Source organism: Cucumis sativus, chromosome 5 (assembly GCF_000004075.3).
Source record: "Cucumis sativus cultivar 9930 chromosome 5, Cucumber_9930_V3, whole genome shotgun sequence".
Lineage (NCBI taxonomy): Eukaryota > Viridiplantae > Streptophyta > Magnoliopsida > Cucurbitales > Cucurbitaceae > Cucumis > Cucumis sativus.
Genome location: NC_026659.2, coordinates 31,876,800 through 31,893,303, shown reverse-complemented (window position 1 = coordinate 31,893,303; position 16,504 = coordinate 31,876,800). Strand labels below are relative to the sequence as shown.

The 16,504-nt window shown below is 35.0% G+C and overlaps 1 protein-coding gene across 2 annotated transcripts; it reads left to right on the top strand.

The window, feature by feature from the left end:
- The first annotated feature begins 4,111 nt into the window (after positions 1-4,111).
- On the top strand, positions 4,112-16,208 carry LOC101211006 (ubiquitin carboxyl-terminal hydrolase 2). 2 transcript variants are annotated; one of them, XM_031885793.1, is made up of 6 exons: positions 4,112-4,351; positions 5,330-5,373; positions 5,633-5,671; positions 14,810-14,856; positions 14,932-15,034; positions 15,155-16,208. In XM_031885793.1, exons 4-6 carry the CDS (start codon positions 14,852-14,854, stop codon positions 15,929-15,931), a joined length of 885 nt encoding a protein of 294 aa, XP_031741653.1. In that variant the 5' UTR covers positions 4,112-4,351; positions 5,330-5,373; positions 5,633-5,671; positions 14,810-14,851; the 3' UTR covers positions 15,932-16,208. The 2 variants fall into 2 exon arrangements, with proteins under 2 accessions (XP_031741653.1, XP_004141571.1); XM_004141523.3 differs by having other exon boundaries at positions 5,633-5,679.
- Positions 16,209-16,504: the final 296 nt, after the last annotated feature.

Here is a 16,504-nt window from a genome sequence, read left to right as displayed (position 1 = left end):
GTCTTATTGATAAAATAAAGATTTAGACAAAACCTAAATTGAATGAAATTCTACAAATATTTTAAATTAAAATTTATTTTCGTCGATAGGATTTTTAAAATTAAATTTAAAAAAGATTTCGTATATTTTTTTGGGTAATTATATGTGTTTTTAAAATTAAATTTAAATTATTTTTTTATTTACATTACATGTCATTTATTATGAAATGATAATTTTTTTATTTATGCATTTAATTAATGTCTAAAATAAATTTAAAATAGTTTTTTAATTAAGTATAAAACAAAACTTTTTTTAATATAAAATAATTTAATAATTAAGGATAACCCTATATCATTTATTCACACCATGTTAATAATCTCACTGCTTTCTATCGACAACAACTTCATCCTTCAATTTTTTTTATCTTTTCTTTCAGCAATGACTAGATATATTTCGGTCATGTTTCTCCCTATTTTTAATTTTATATTTTTCAGTTCATCTTTCTATCATGTTCGATATACCACTCCATACACAGATTATATATCTGTATTTTTTTTCACAGCTATTAAATAATACATTTATGTTTTGTGTTTTATTTCATATATTCTAATGCATATATTCAATAATACATCCACAACTTCTTTTTTAGTTATGTATTTTTTTTTCTTACTGAATTTATATACTACTGCATACACATATTATGTAATGGATCATTATTTTTTTTAATTATTACATATATACTACTGCATAATACATATATTTTATATATACTATTCATAAACCAATTTAACAAGTTGATATCATAATCTTTCATTCATAAAATATACAATGTATTATTTCATATATATTATTCATAAACCAATTTTTCACTCAACCACTTTTTAATACAATTTCCTAGATCTTCAATTCTTTCATCAAAGTTCCTACATCGCAAACATATTCAGTTTTTTTCAACATTACATATACTAGAGAACAACTAATGTTTTAATGACATATATTACATATACTCATCATAATTTTTCTCATTCATGTTTTATAAACATAAGTAACTTTCATACATAATCACTATTGTTTCAAACATAACATATTATTTACTACGTAAGATATGAATATTTAAATAAAATACATAAATAAATTGATATAAAAACTTTTCATTCATAAAATATATACACTATATAGTTATGTGGAATATATGAAACTCAATGCAAAACGAAATAAAGAATGGACGGAGAGAGAAATTGGAAAGTGAGAGAGGGAATAATTTTTTGAATAAAATCATCAAAAGAAAAATAATTAAGGGATAATTTTTATTATAATATTATCATAATAGAATTAAACACTTATCATACTTACATAGGATATCTAATAAATGCAAATCTTAATCATGGTTCACTTTTCGTTTTTCTTTTTCTATTTTTTAATATATTATTAATAATAAAGATGAGCAAATTGGTCATTTGAACCCTATATTTGTGTAAAATATTAGTCAACTTATGATATCTCTAAAAAATTTAAGAAATTTGGTTCAATCTTGTAATATAGTATACCATTTTAGGATCTTAGTTAAAGACTCTTGATAAAATTTAGCAATTACCCACAACACGATACCAGACCACATCTGAAGATTGTTAACAAAAAATATTTTTCAAATATGGTTGGTCACCTAATTTTAGGGGCGGATTGGGAGACATTCTCGACCCAATTCATATTTTTAGGTTGACACGAATAATTTGAATTAAGTTTTCAACCCAACCCAACCGGTAAAATATGGATAATTTTACGAGTGTAATCGGGTTGGGTTGGGAGACATTCTCAACCCAATCCATATATATATTTTTCGTTTCTAAATTCAAGGCGAAGATGAGAAGACTAGCGGCTGAGAAGAGGGAGACCGACGAGGAGAGGGAGGAGACCGACGACGAAGACAAATGGTGAAGACTAACTGAGTCATTGAGATTTCAAATCTGAGAACTGAGAAGAAGACGGATGACACGCACGAGGTGGAGAGGAGAAAAGAGAGAAAACGAGAAATTAAGGAAGAAAGTCACTGAGATTTCATATCTAAGAAACGAGAAGAAGATGGACTCATGCGCGAGGCGAAGTGGAGGAGAGAGAAAACATGAAATTGAGGAGGAAAGGGAAAGTGTGCGGCTGACTTAATTTGTTCTTCACTTTATTAAATAAAATTAAATAATAAAGTAATATATATATATATATAAATTTGGGTTGGATTAAACCGAAAATTTCAACCTCCCATTCGAAAACATTCAATTTTTTCAACCCAACCCACATTTTTATCTAATGGGTCATTTTTTCAATCCAACCCACATTTTTTCAACTCAACCCACATTCTTACACACCTACCTTATTTTCACATGGTTACTTAGGTCATTTTTATCTAATGGGTTGGGTAGTCGAAGTTGTCGGGTTACTTGGTAAGTTGAACTTTATGTAGAGACATAAACGTGAATCAAGTTCGAATATATAGCTCAAACAGTCTATAATATATGAATAAGGTTAGACGCTTTATTATGGGGACACTATGAATGTGACCCGCTTTGTAGTCAGTATAAACAATGTATTCCCGAATCATTTATGTAGAGACATGAAAGTTGGGGCATCCTATGTAAAGAGTTTACATAAGGTTGGAACCATAAAATAGTAACTTTTAAGTTACAACATGGTTGACGGTATAAAATTGACTATTTTAATTATTGATGACTTAAGTAACTTAATTTTAATCTTGAGCTAACTATGAATTTCTGTTGAAACAAAATTATTCAAATTGTCCCATTTTACCTAGTCTAAGCGATCTTGTATCTAGTATAAACAATCTTGCATCTAGTATAAACGATCTTATACCAAATCCAAATGATATTGTACCAAAGCTAAACAATCTATTAATGATAATGGTATATATATGTCTCTTTGGGATATGCAACTTATCGTTTAAATATTGATACACGGTCATTTAATCATGTACCAATATTATTTAGATATTGTACCAAAAAGAAAAAAATAAGATAAGAAATGAATAAGAAATAAATGATGCGAGAGGAAATGAAGAAATTGCAAACAATAAGTAAAAAATGAAGAATGAGAAGTAATAATATAAAAAGTATAAAAATAAATCACAATGAAAAAAAAAACTAGAAAATCGTCCCACAATAATCGAAATCTAATAAAATCAAATTTGAAATTTATGAAAAAGTAAATTACTTCGTAAACTTTTCTTAAATCGTTATAACATTCATAAATATTTAACATTTTTCTTATATTTATGTAAAATTGTCTTTAATTTATATATGATTATAATTAAGATTATAATAATATGTCCTCAATACACAAACCTTCCAACTAAAACAATGAGCACCTCACATGATAATATTGTAATCAGCACCTCACACAATAATATTGTGATTTATTATATTATGCACCCTAATGAGTGACATATCCATAAATTTTATATATGGGACACCAAACACTATATAATAAACACATTGAAAAATGTTTAAAAAAATATCTGGAAGTTTTACTATGGTTCAATAACATTCACTACATTTGTACCAATAAATAAAAACCTACAATTTTCGCATGATTTTTTGAAATGTAAATATGTGAATTTAAAATTTGAATACAAAAAAAAGAATAATATTTTTTTTCGTGAAATATTGTTGAGAAAATGTAAGTTTGGATCACCAACTTTGTTGCATTTTAAAAAAAAAATAAATAAAAAATGCGGGTTAGAAAATAAGTTAGAGTTTTATCTCACGTGAGTTTTTTTCCTCCTTTCAGAAAATCACATTATAGTTCTTTTAAAAAATCATTAAAATTTAGAAAGAAATTTGATATTTTAAAAAAAATAAAATCTATTTTTGATTTTATGACAATTCACGAAGAAATTTGATATTTAAAGAAAGAAAATAATTGATTTTGGAACTCATAATCAAGAAGTTGCGGAAAGGGGACAGAAACTCTAACTTTAAAATTAATATTAAAATATATTAACCTAACATTTTAAAATTAATATTAAAATATAAAAATTAGTAATAGGAATGAGATGGAGGGGTGTCATGGCCCCAACAATAAATGCATTATTATAACCTAAATAACAAATGCATGTTAATGTCTATCTAGATGGAATCTGCCGTTTACGTTAATTTCCCAAAAGAAATTGAAGAGAAAAGAAAAACCTCGGCAGCCCAGCAGCCCTAATCTATTCACCGTGTTCCACGCCACCTCCTTCTTCACACCATCTCCTCCTCTGTTTTAGCAGCTCAGAGTCACCGGTATCTCCCTACCGTTCACTGTTGCCGCCGCAGCCTCCCTCATAGCGGTTTTACATTGATTTCATATTCTCGCGTTGTTACCGGTATTCTCTCAGTCTCCATCTTTGTCTTTCTTCTCAATCGAAAAAATAAATTAGGACTTGCTCAATGAAAGATTGGAGTAGTCGTTTGATTTTCTAATTTTATTCTTTGTTCAATAAAATAGCCGAATATCATTCTTATTTTTGTGGTAAGTAGGGTCGTGGTTTGTGTTTGGCTGTTTCAATTCGAACGTGGTTGTACCGCCATTTTGATTTGTTGCATATGTCTGTTCCCCCCCATTTGAAGCCCGTCACTTCGTCGCACTCATCGAAACTCAATTGAATAGCGGTAGAAGCAAAGAACTGCGCCTCCCCCGCTCGTTACTGAGCTTACACTATTCCTCGATTTTGTTTCTCTTGCTCGGTTCTCAACAGTTGGATGTATTAATCTGTCATTTCTTCTTTTTGATTCACCCATTGCCTTTCCAGGTTCACTTCGTTATTTTTGAGATTTAGTAATGGACTTCGAATAGTCGTCTGCCCATGCTTGCCTTGTATTTAATTTTTTTTATAAAAAAATTGTATCATTTGATGTGTTTTATGCCTATACAGGTGTCAAGGATGCTATAGATTTAATTTTAGATAATGAAACAACAAAATTTTATAGAAAAGTGTCGTGATTGCCTCATTAGACACTCATGTTGGTGAATCAAAGGGAAAACTCCCGGTTAAAGTAGGACTTCTGGGATGGTTTAGATCCCAACTTTATTGAATTCCCACTTCCCATATCTTTCTTCTTAAATACGGGTTTGGCAGATAGAAGTTTTGTCATCTTACTTTCACGTTTGAGAATATATTCTTGAAGTAGAAATGTCCGTATCACCAGTATTTATTCGCATTTTCCCAATAGACCTATTCTACTGTTAACCAAATTTTTGCTCATATTTTCTTACTTATCATTGGTGGATACGATCAAGTACTGGTAGTTCTCGTTATTTTAATGCTTTGTGTATGCACTAAAGATCTTTTTGTGTCGTGCAGCTTTTGAATCATCATGTCTTGGTGCACAATTGAATCTGATCCTGGTATACATTTGTTTGGTCTTTGGTTTTCCTTATTTATTTAATTATTACATTCATGCTTTTCCAATTTCTCTATTTTAACGTTACCTCTTGATTAGATATTAGCAAAAAAAATTGATAACTTGCTCTATAGCATTCTTGTAAAAGTATAACGTCTAATTTATTTTTGTAGCAGTAAAGTAGTCTTAGAAATGGTTTGTATTGCAATTATGATTTTCAATTGACTTAAGGAAATTTTTGGATCATGTTGTTCCCTTTCCAGGTGTCTTTACGGAGCTTATTCAACAGATGCAAGTTAAAGGTGTTCAAGTAGGTTTTATTTGGATGCCAATGTTGTTTTTCTTTTTATATGCCATTGATGTCGTCTTTTGCTCATATCTCTAATTATGCATGCTATTGTAATATGAAGATACATATGTCAAATTCCCCAGAATTAGATTGAAGAGAAGTTGGCCCTATTGAAACGTACTTCAAATACTTTTGATTGATTTATTTGATTTCCTTGTGATTGGAATTTTTGGTTTCACAAAAATGAAAATTGATCAAAGTGGATGTGATAATTGGATATTTCGGATGGAATCCAAATACCATATTCAATCGAAGAGTGACATAAGGCATACATTGGATGGAATCCAAAGCCACTTAAGAACACTTATGAATTTGCATGATTTATGCGGTTTTGTGGCAGATTTGGGGTGAATCAAATGCAAAAATCTTTTAGGATAGTAGCAAGACTTCAAAGGACATTATAGATTCTACCATCTTTAATACCTTTTTTTTGGTGTAAACTTTGAAGATATACTGGCTATAAAAAGCCATAGTTTTCTTTCCTTATTGCAAATGGAAAACGTCTTTTGTATTCCCAATGAATGGTCCCCTTTTGTTTTTTTTTCTTTTTGGCCTTTTTTGAGGAGATGTCGGGGTTAAGAATTAATGGGAGTGAGTGCTGTGTTCTGGGTATTAATAGTGAGGAAGAGAAGATCAAAAGATGGGCTGATTGGATCGGTTGTGGGGTTGGGAGTCTTCCCTCTTCCTATTTGGGCCTTGTGTCTCTTTTTAGGATACTGTGGTGGATAAAATTCACAGAAGGTTGGCTTCATGGAAGAAGAGTTTTTTTTCTAAATCTGCCTGTCACTTTGATTAAGTATATTTTGAGTGGTATTCCGATCTATTTCTTTTCCCACTTTAAACCTTAGGGGAAGTTTGTAAATGTTCGGAGAGGTTGATGTGCGACTTCCGTTGGGAAGGGGTGGGTGAAGGAACAAAGGCTCTCGTCATATAAGATGGGAGGCAATTGAGAAGCTAATATTGTTGGGGCGGGGGGGGGGGGGGGGGGGGTGGGGCTGTGTGAAATTTGAAACCTAAGGACTCGTAATAAAACCCTGTTAGCCAAATGGTTGTGGCACTTCTCTGTTGAGCCCAATTCTCTTTGGCGTAGTATTATTGTGAGTAAACATGGTCTCTATCCTTTTGAGTGGTTAGCTAAAAGGGTTAAAGGCACCTACCGGAATCTTTGGAAGGACATATCGAAAGAGCTTCCTGATTTTATTACTTGGGTTCATTGTGTGGTGGGGGACGGTAGAGAGACATATTTTTGGGAAGATCTTTGGGTGAGGAACAGACCCTTATGTGGGTTATTTTCTTGGTTTTATTAGTTATCTTCTTTGAAAAAGCATTTTGCGATGGATTTTCTATTTTTTGGTGTGGTATGGGAGCTCTTGTTCATTCTCCTTTGGGTTCTATCGGGTTTTTTCCAATTGGAAATGACAGATGTCGTGGCTCTTATTTCTCATCTTGAGAGTCATTCCTTTTGTCTTGGGACCCTTCTGTGTGTAAGTCTTTTTTCTAGTGTTTGGTTAACTCTTCCTCCTTGGGTGAGTCAGTTTTCTCTTCGGTGTGGCAGACTAAGGTCTCCAGAAAGGTGAGGTTTTTTACTTGTCAGGTTCTTCACGACCGCCTTAGCATGTTGGACAGGCTTTTGAGGAAGGTGTCGTTAGTTGAGCCTTTTTGCTAAATTCTTTGTCGGAAGGCGGAGGAAGACTTGGGCTATATTCTTGGGCATTGTGCGTTGGCAAACTTTGTTTGGGATGCCTTTTTCCAGACTTTCAGCATGATGTATGTTCATGCCTTCGTCATAGAGCTGTTAGAGATATGATTGATGAGTTTCTCATGAATTCGCTGTTTGGGAATTGAGGTTGTTTTCTCTAGTGCCTAGTGTTTGTGCCATCCTTTGGGTATTATGGGATGAAAGAAATCAGAGGGCTATCTCACATTCAACTACAGAGAGGAAGAGTTTGAAAGGTAATTTCTCTCCCCTCTCTCCTTTCCTCTACTCTTCCCTTGTTTAGCAAGCCGACGACGAAGCCTCTTCCCTGGAATTTTCTTCAACCGATTGTACCTTTTAGACTAAACAAAAAACATAATGGAAGTGGTCAGCTGTAGAGTTCTCCAGTGGCATTATTGTTTCTGGAAGAAGGAGATAGATTTCATCTCGAAGATGTGGAAGCTCACAGAATTTTGTTAGTTTCTGAAAATCAACTAGTATGGTTCTTCAAAGCAGTCTTTGAATTGTTAAGAGGTCCAACAGATAGATATTACCAAAAGTTTGAGGACTTGGATAGAGGAAGAATTAAGATGTCGAAGTTTAAGACAAAGATTGTTTGGGTTTAAGCTGCAGTCTTGGCCAAAATCAGGAGGTCACTCAATCTTAAAGGTGTGTTCAGAGGAATCAAACAGGGATGGAGGTCTTTTCACATGTTGAAAAATGTCATTTCTAAGGTGGAATATGTTAAATAGTTCTCGCACAAGCACTCCAAGGCTAACATTTTGCCACTAGCCAATATTTCTAGCTATGTAGACAAGGTCAAATCAAAAAACATCAAAGACTTTGTTAAAAAGAAAGGAAAGTTCGATGACAGAAAAACAGAGTCAATGGGTGATTAAAAATACTGAAGTTATTAGAGGAAAGTTTGAATATCTTTGGATTGTTACAAGACTCTTTGCATTCAATGACTGGACTGGAGAGAGATTCGGAAAATGCTGGAAATTTATATTCAAGCAAAAATTATCATCAACCCTCCGTTTGACGAGAATGCCCTCATAAGTCCAGACCAGGGCTTGATAGAGGATTTCACCGTTGAAACAGGGAGATGGGGTCTTTTCATGTCAAATTTGAGAAATAGGATGAATTCAAACATAGTCAGCCGCCTCTTGTTACAAAAGGTTTCGTAGGATGGTTAAGAATAAAAAACCTTTCCTTGGACTATTGGTGTAGAGAAATGTTTGAGTTATTGGTGATCACTTTGATGGTTTGGAGAACATCGCTATAGAAACATCAAACCTCACAAACTGCAATGAGTCATACAAAACAAAGGGTATGAAAGTTCGATTCATCTAAAAATAAACTGCAGTGACGGAAGGATTCAAGTTAAACAAAATTTATGCGGTTTTATGCCTTCTACCATCAAAATTACAGATTTTAATAGGGGCAACATCTTCTTGAATTTTGGTGATATTGAGAATATAGATCCCCCTAGTTCCACCAAAGGTTCTCTTATCATTAAAGACTTTAAAAATCCCATCGATCAATTGAGAGTTAGGGAGGTCTTGAAAGATGAAGAGGTCGATGTTTCCTTCTTCCCCCATGAACTAGACATCCTCAAATCCACCTTTGCAGCTCCCCCCTAGCAAGAAACCCTTTCAAAGCTCTGAATCATATTCACGATCCCTCACCAGCATTGGAGAAGACAACAGAGACGGACGTTCAGACCAAAAAAGTAATTAATGCTCCAGAATATGAAGAGCCACGTTTAAAGGGGATTGACGAATCAGTAGAAGACAGTTGAACGAATAATTTAGTGGCCCCATTTTGCTGCTAACAATATCATTTTTTAAAAGTTTGGTGTTACGAAGATTGGAAAAAAGGAAAGAAAACCAAATAGCACTTTTATTACAGAGAAACTTGCCGCCAGGTCACTGCTAGTTTTTTAGAAAACAAACAGCCTCCCTCCCAAAGGCACTCCAACAACTGGATCTCTGTGTCGTCCTCTGAAGCTGAGGCCCTCAATAAGTCGTGCCACTTTAAAGGCAGAAAAAAAGTTTGTTCCTCGAAGTTCTTCCTAAAACATTTTGCACGAAAAAAGACTTCTTTCAACAATGTCTGGACTGCTCTATTAAAATATGAATCTTTAGGAGTATGCTCTATTGGAGCTCTAAAGTTTGCTCCCCAAGGGAAACAACCACTCAAACCCTCACTCTCTTAAGAAAATCCGGATCTTTTGGAGGTTTGCAGTTCCAAAGCTCAAGCTTCTGTTTGTAATATCATGTCAGTAATTGCTCCCCTGCTCCTAACTTTTTCAATTACTCAAGCTTCACAGTTTCTAATACAAAGCTTTATTGAGAGGTTCTCCATGCCATCCTCCTTTAACCTCAAATTTGTTGTTAGTTGAATGAGAAGTTGGATGGGTATGAAGTTGAGAAAAGGCTTGATTTGTTCTAGGAGAAGTCGGGGAGAAGGGCAATTCTGGTTTCTAACAAGGGTACTCAAAGGGACCCTTTTAATGGGAGCTCATTTTAGTCTCTTATAGTTGTTAATACAAACCGTAAAGCTTGCTAGGTAAGTTCTTTTGCTTGCCTTTGGTGTTTTATCCTTAATTGTTGCTTCTTGCCGGGAGGGGAGGGATCTTTTTCCTTTTTTGAACCATGGCCTTGCTTTTGGCTATGGGTGTGTCGAGGAGGGGGAAGGGGCAGTTGGAAAGGAAGAGTCTTTTCTCATATTTGAGTTTTTTAAAACCTTTTTGTGGTTTTTGAGTATGCTTTGGCTTATTCTTTGGGAGAGAAGTGGCCTATGCTTGCTCCCACCGGCGGATTTAGTATAGGCCCGGGGGGGCTCGAGCCCCCCCTCAACTTTATTGTGTTTATAAAATATGTATAAACAAGACCAATTGTTGTTTAATATTTGTAGGTAGTTTAATGGTAACTATCATTGTCAGCCCCTTCCAATCAGAGTTCAAGTCCCCATTGTGTAAGTTTCTTTTTAGATTTTTATTTTTTCGCTAAGTTACAACTCGAAGCCCCATGTCAATCAATTTTCTGGATCTGCCACTGCTTGCTCCAGTGGTTAATTTTGTGGGTGATGGGATGGGGGGGGGGGGGGGGGGGGGGGGGGAGTATGGTTTTATTTAAAGGGTTGATCGTTGGCAAACCTTATTTTTGATTTAGCTCTTTGGGTTTCCTATTTTCTCCTAGTAATGTGTTTATTAGGGGCGATGGTTCTCACGACAGCCTAGAGTCAATTGGTACTAAACACGTGGAAGCCAAGGAAGGTTTAAAAGGTTTAGTTTTAAAAGGAAATTCTCTTTCAAAAAGGAAAAAAAGGTGGGGAGGGTAGTAATTGAAGCTCAACAATCTTTCAAAAAAGGTGGGGAACTTGAAAAGCTAGATTGTTCAATCAAAATTATATGAGGAAGAAAGCTTCTAAAGAAGCTCAACAATCTTTAGCTCAATGTTGAAGACCATTTTCTGGAGTGTGAGGTTGTGGCATCAATATTGCAGAAAACAAGGTTGTTGAAGAGGCTACTAAACTAAACTGCAAAAAGTGGAGTGCTTCTTAAGAAACTTCCTATGGGAAGGACATTCTTTGGCAAATTGAATCACTTAGTTTGGAAGGTGGTATCACGTTTGCAAGAGGATGGGGGGCTCAGTGTTTGCACTCTAAAGTTAAAAAAAATTTAGCCCTTCTTTCCAAATAGGGATGTAGAATTTTTTAATGAAAAGAATTCCCTATGGGTTCAAGTAGTGAAGAGTATCTATGGAGAAAGTTTATTTGGATGGCATACTAAAGGAAATAGCACTCGTAGTCTTCGTAGTCCTTGGATTAGTATTTTGAGGTGTTGACTTCAAGTGGATTCCTTGGCATTGTTCAAACTCGGTGATGGTTCAAGAATAGCATTCTGGAATAATTCTTGGGGAGATGTTGTTTCTTTAAAAAGTTCTTCTCCAAGGCTATTTAGACTGTCTTTGCATCCTAATGGGGCTGTAAAGGACTTCTGGGACACTACTACTACTTCATAGGCTCTAAATTTAAGGAGACTTTTAGAAGATGAAGAGGTAGCTGACTTTCAAGCAACCATTGGTCTTATTTCTAAAAGGAGGATCTTGGCCAACCTAGATAGAAGAATTGGAAGTTAGAATCAAATGGGAAGTTTTTGGTTCGGTCATTAGTCAACCATCTCTCCACTACCTCCCCTATTGGAAAGCAATTATACTTGACAATTTGGTAGACAAAAAGCCCTCAAAGAGTGAATACCACATTCTAGATAATGCTGAATAGGTTATTGAATTGTGCAGCGGTTTTGCAAATGAAACTACCTTTTGATAGCTTATCTCCTCATGTTTGTCCATTATATTTGCAGGTTTCGACAGACCTAAAACATCTTTTCTTCTCATGCTCATATGCAGAGAACTGCTGACTTGACTTATTTGGCTGTTCTTATATTAGTTGGGTTTTTTATTATAAATTTAAGGAGAACGTGGTGCAGCTTATTTCCCGTCCCAATTTCAAAAAGTCGAGATTGATTTTGTAAAATGCAGTAAAGGCCAATTTCAAAGTGATGTTTCGCTTTAGACTTCGATTTCGAGAATTTTTTGTAATTATTCCTTATTCAATATCTTACGTAGTTGATACCCCTTTCTATAGTGAGACAATAGGTCTCCCAGTTCTCTTTAGATTCATGTTCAAGTCCCAACTTTTACACTTTTTTTTCAAATTATTTTTACTAAACTATAAAGCCCCCCATTGACAAAATTTCTGCACCCGTCACTGTCACCATGAAAAAAATTGTTTCCTTTTTAAGAAATCCAAGAGTGTGGTTGGTCTGGGAATAGCCATTTCCTTTGACTATTATGAACATTTCAAATTAGGTCTCCAATAATTACTTTAAGTTAAGACCATTATAGAGCCAACTTATCCTATAACGGCCTTAAGCAATCTCTCTCTTTTTCCTCCCTCCTTTCTTAGGTAAACTCATTGGTACTTTCTTAAATGCTCCTTCTAAGTCCTCGTTGAGGAAAATATTTTTAATATTCAATTGATAAAAGGGCTAAGCATGACTAAAAGCAAGGGATAGAACACTTTCAACGATAGTTAATTTACTATCAAGTGCAAAGGTTGATTCCATGAATCCTACTCAAGGGTCCTGGTAGTGATATTAGTATGGTATTAATAAGGTTATAAGGGCAATTAACTCAAAGTTAGTTAGGGTCTTTGGTTATAAATAGAGAGGGGGGATTAGGAAGGCAGACAATTGTTACTGATCTAGGATTCTTAGGCTTGGGTTATCATACGCAAGAGGTGAGGGTCCATGTGCTTTAATACTTGGTTTATCTCGTTGTTTTCATCCTTTATAGAATTAGAATGTACCGCAACATCCTAGATGTGAAACCTGCATTAAGTATAAGTGTTGCACGTTTTGAGGAAGGAAGTTAAAAATGTGCAAGGACTAGGCATTTTGAAGAAGTATGCGTTTTGGCTAGGGAACCCGAGGAAGGGTAGTATGCGTAATGAAGCTAGGTGACGTGCTAAGACAAGATAATAAGACAAGGGAAGGCAGCAACGGACACTTTACCAATCAGGAGGAGTTGTTTGAATGTTAAATCTGAGTGATTAGTTAGCTAAACACGTGTTAAGTTTAAATTAAGCATAGATTAAGAAGGATACTAAACTACCACATGTAAAGCACTAAGTAAGAGCTGACGAGCTAAGATGAGATCAAGGATGACTAACTCAGTTTAGAACTATTATAAATAGATCTTGTAAGTTCAAAAGAAGTTATAAGGAAGTTCAAGTGTTAAAGTTCTGCCAAGAGCATATTAGGCAAGAAGAGGAGAGCTTAAGTTAAGTTAGGTGTTAAGAAGGAATTGGGAGAAAGCACTCGACTTTGTGAGTGACCCTTCCAGAGAAAAGAAAAGAGATTTCTAAAGCTTTTCTTTCAAAGTCATGTTATGTTATGTACAGTGTAATGCACATTATAATCTTGTTTATGATTTATAAGAAAAGCATGATTGTTTGAGAGTATATCTACGAGTTAAGGTATGTGTTTTATGTTGTTTGAAAGAAATGCTTGTATGCAAGTAAACCATTAGCTTTATTCCTATCATAAGCTAGTTGTTATGTGCACTTAAGAGTCAAGGCAACCATGCGTTAAGTGGTCTGCGTGGCAAGAAGTTGGTTGGATGTGTTGAGAGGTCCACATTCGAATTGACCATCTGAGCAACTGGAATTGAATGAGGGTCTGCAAAGATGGTGGTGAAACGAGAACCATCATAGTAGTCTATGCGTTGAGGATGTTTAATGTCTAGGCAAAAGGAATAAGTAATGGCTAATGAGGCATTTCTTATTCTCAGCACGTGCTAAGGAGTTGAGGAGTTGACTTGTAAAATGATTTTATGCATGTGCGTGTATTCCCCATGAGGTTTTCTTAATGTCACTCATTAAGCACTAGGCTTACGTTTTAAGTTCCCTTGTGTACGAAAGGCGAGCAACTGCATTGTGCCAGGCGATAGAGTTGTGCAAGGCGTTCGAGTTTAAGTTTAGGAGTTTAGGTTGAGTTTTAGTTTATTTAAGTGTTGCTTTTAATTGTAACAAGATTGTTAAAGAAGGAATAAAGTTGTTCGGTTCTTCCAAGTCTAGAAGTGTTGCATTTTCATATTGCTGAGCAAGTTCTTATTAAGTAAAAGCTTAAGAGCACGCTCTCATCTAAGTAAGGTTCAAGTCTAGGTTCAAAGAGTGGGCGTTTTAGCATTGTGCTTAGAGGCGTCAGAGCTACCCAAGTCGCGTCCACATCTGGAACGCATCCTCTTGCATTCCTGGCGGGGGCGTGACATTGGTGATATTTGTTAATAAATAGTGCAAAGATTTATTCCATGAACCAACTGCTAACTATAAAGGCTGAAGGGGAAGTGGTCTACTATTTGAGTGACCCCTTGAGGTTGCTCACTTGATGTCTGGTGGCGTCTTGCAACTGTTCAACTCACCTGGCATCACTTTGAAAATGCTCCACTCCATCTATGTTATTTTCAGTATTGAACTTGGGCATAAAAAACTTATCCAAAAAATCTTGGACATAATAAGATTGAATGGTTTTTAGTTAAACCAAAAAACAAGTTTCTATTTGAAATATATGTACCAACATATATGTCGTGAACTCCAAGAAAAGAAAAAGAAAAGGTGAAGTATTTCATGGCCATCTCTCAGGAACACTATGCTCAAATTAGGCAACGATCACTTTGATTGTTCAGTAGTTCAATATATTTGGTGTGTGTATTTAGAAAGAGAAATATGTTTACTTTACATGTGCTTCTTTTCCATAATTCTTCTCTTTCCATTTGGGTTAGGGTGTTCTAATATTAAGTAGCTGCTTTGAAAACACTATTTTTTCAGGTTGAAGAGTTGTATTCGTTGGACCTCCACTCTCTTAACAATATGAGGTATGTATGGCGTTCGATTTTTGTGTCTTAACATATTGTTGATAAGATATGTATTTTAATCTTTTCCTTCTTCAGGCCTATATATGGTTTGATATTTCTATTCAAATGGCGTCCAGGGGACAAAGATGATCGTCTTGTTATTAAGGATCCTAACCCAAATCTATTTTTTGCGAGTCAGGTTGGCTTTATGATATTGAACATGGAAGATTTATCACTTATCAAGTGATAAATAGGAATGTATAACTTATTTGTTGACTTTTTCTAACATTCAGTTCCTTTGGCTTTCCTTGTGTCACAGGTAATTAACAATGCTTGTGCAACTCAAGCAATCTTGTCTATTCTGATGAATTGTCCCGATATTGATATTGGCCCGGAGTTATCCAAGTTGAAGGATTTCACTAAGAACTTCCCACCTGAACTCAAAGGTTTGGCTATTAATAATAGTGAAGCTATACGTACGGCCCACAATAGTTTTGCGAGGCCAGAACCCTTCGTTCCTGATGAGCAAAAAGCTTCTAGCAAGGATGATGATGTGTACCATTTTATAAGCTATATACCTATCGAAGGGGTACTTTATGAACTTGATGGGTTGAAGGATGGACCTATTAGCCATGGCCCTTGCCCAGGCAGCCACGGTGACCTTGAGTGGCTGAAGATGGTTCAACCCGTGATTCAAGAACGCATTGAAAGGTACTCAAAGAGTGAGATAAGATTCAACCTCATGGCCATAATTAAGAATCGAAAAGAGATGTATACTGTCGAGCTTAAGGAGCTCCAGAAGAAGAGAGAGCGCATTTTGCAGCAGTTGGCTGCCTTGCAATCAGAAACACTGTTGGAACATAGCAATAACGAGTTTTTGAACAAATCGTTGTCAGAAGTAAATGCTGGGATTGAGAGTGCTACAGAGAAAATCTTGATGGAAGAGGAAAAACTCAAGAAGTGGAGAACTGAAAATATCAGAAGGAAGCACAATTACATACCCTTTTTGTTCAACTTCCTAAAGATTCTTGCGGAAAAAAAACAGTTGAAACCCCTTATCGAGAAGGCTAAGCAGAAAACTGGTGGCCCTAGGTGAAGCTTGCTTTTGGGTTACTCTTGTATTATCTTTGATATGTAGCTTACCTTTTTGGTATTCTTACCCTACACAATAGATAATCTAATCGTTTTCAACTTCTCGTCTCTGGTGTCACTCTGCACAAGACTCTTTTTATTTGTTTGAATATACACTTAATGATCTTCATGCTTTAACTCTGGGTAGTAAAGAAATTAGACTACACTTGGATGTTCGTGTTTTTATTAAACTAGATATATATAAAGTACCCTCAACCCTCGAGTACTTGTTTTGATAATAATACTCCTGAACTTTCTTTGAAACGTTGCATTATTACTTGATCACAATCTGAGCTCTCAAGACTCCACCAGGGTAAGTTATTTGCCACCAGTCTCCATGAGTTCATTACATTTTGTAATTGTGTTACATTAGATGCATCCTTTATATTTTTTCTAACTAATACAATTTGTAGTTATAAATTGAAACATATATGCTTTTTTACTAGTGATTTGTCGCATTGTTGTTATTCTTGAAGTTTGAAATGGTATATTAATTAGTGTGCCGTTAGATACATTTTGTGGTGTTATTGGAGTTTGG

Bases quoted from the DNA above. Each gene is read 5' to 3' on its own strand.
- LOC101211006 (XM_004141523.3), top strand. From the start codon at position 5,343: ATGTCTTGGTGCACAATTGAATCTGATCCTG. The intron at 5,680-14,809 runs GTAGGTTTTATT...CTATTTTTTCAG, and splicing joins TGCAAGTTAAAGGTGTTCAA to GTTGAAGAGTTGTATTCGTT. The intron at 14,857-14,931 runs GTATGTATGGCG...TTCCTTCTTCAG, and splicing joins CACTCTCTTAACAATATGAG to GCCTATATATGGTTTGATAT.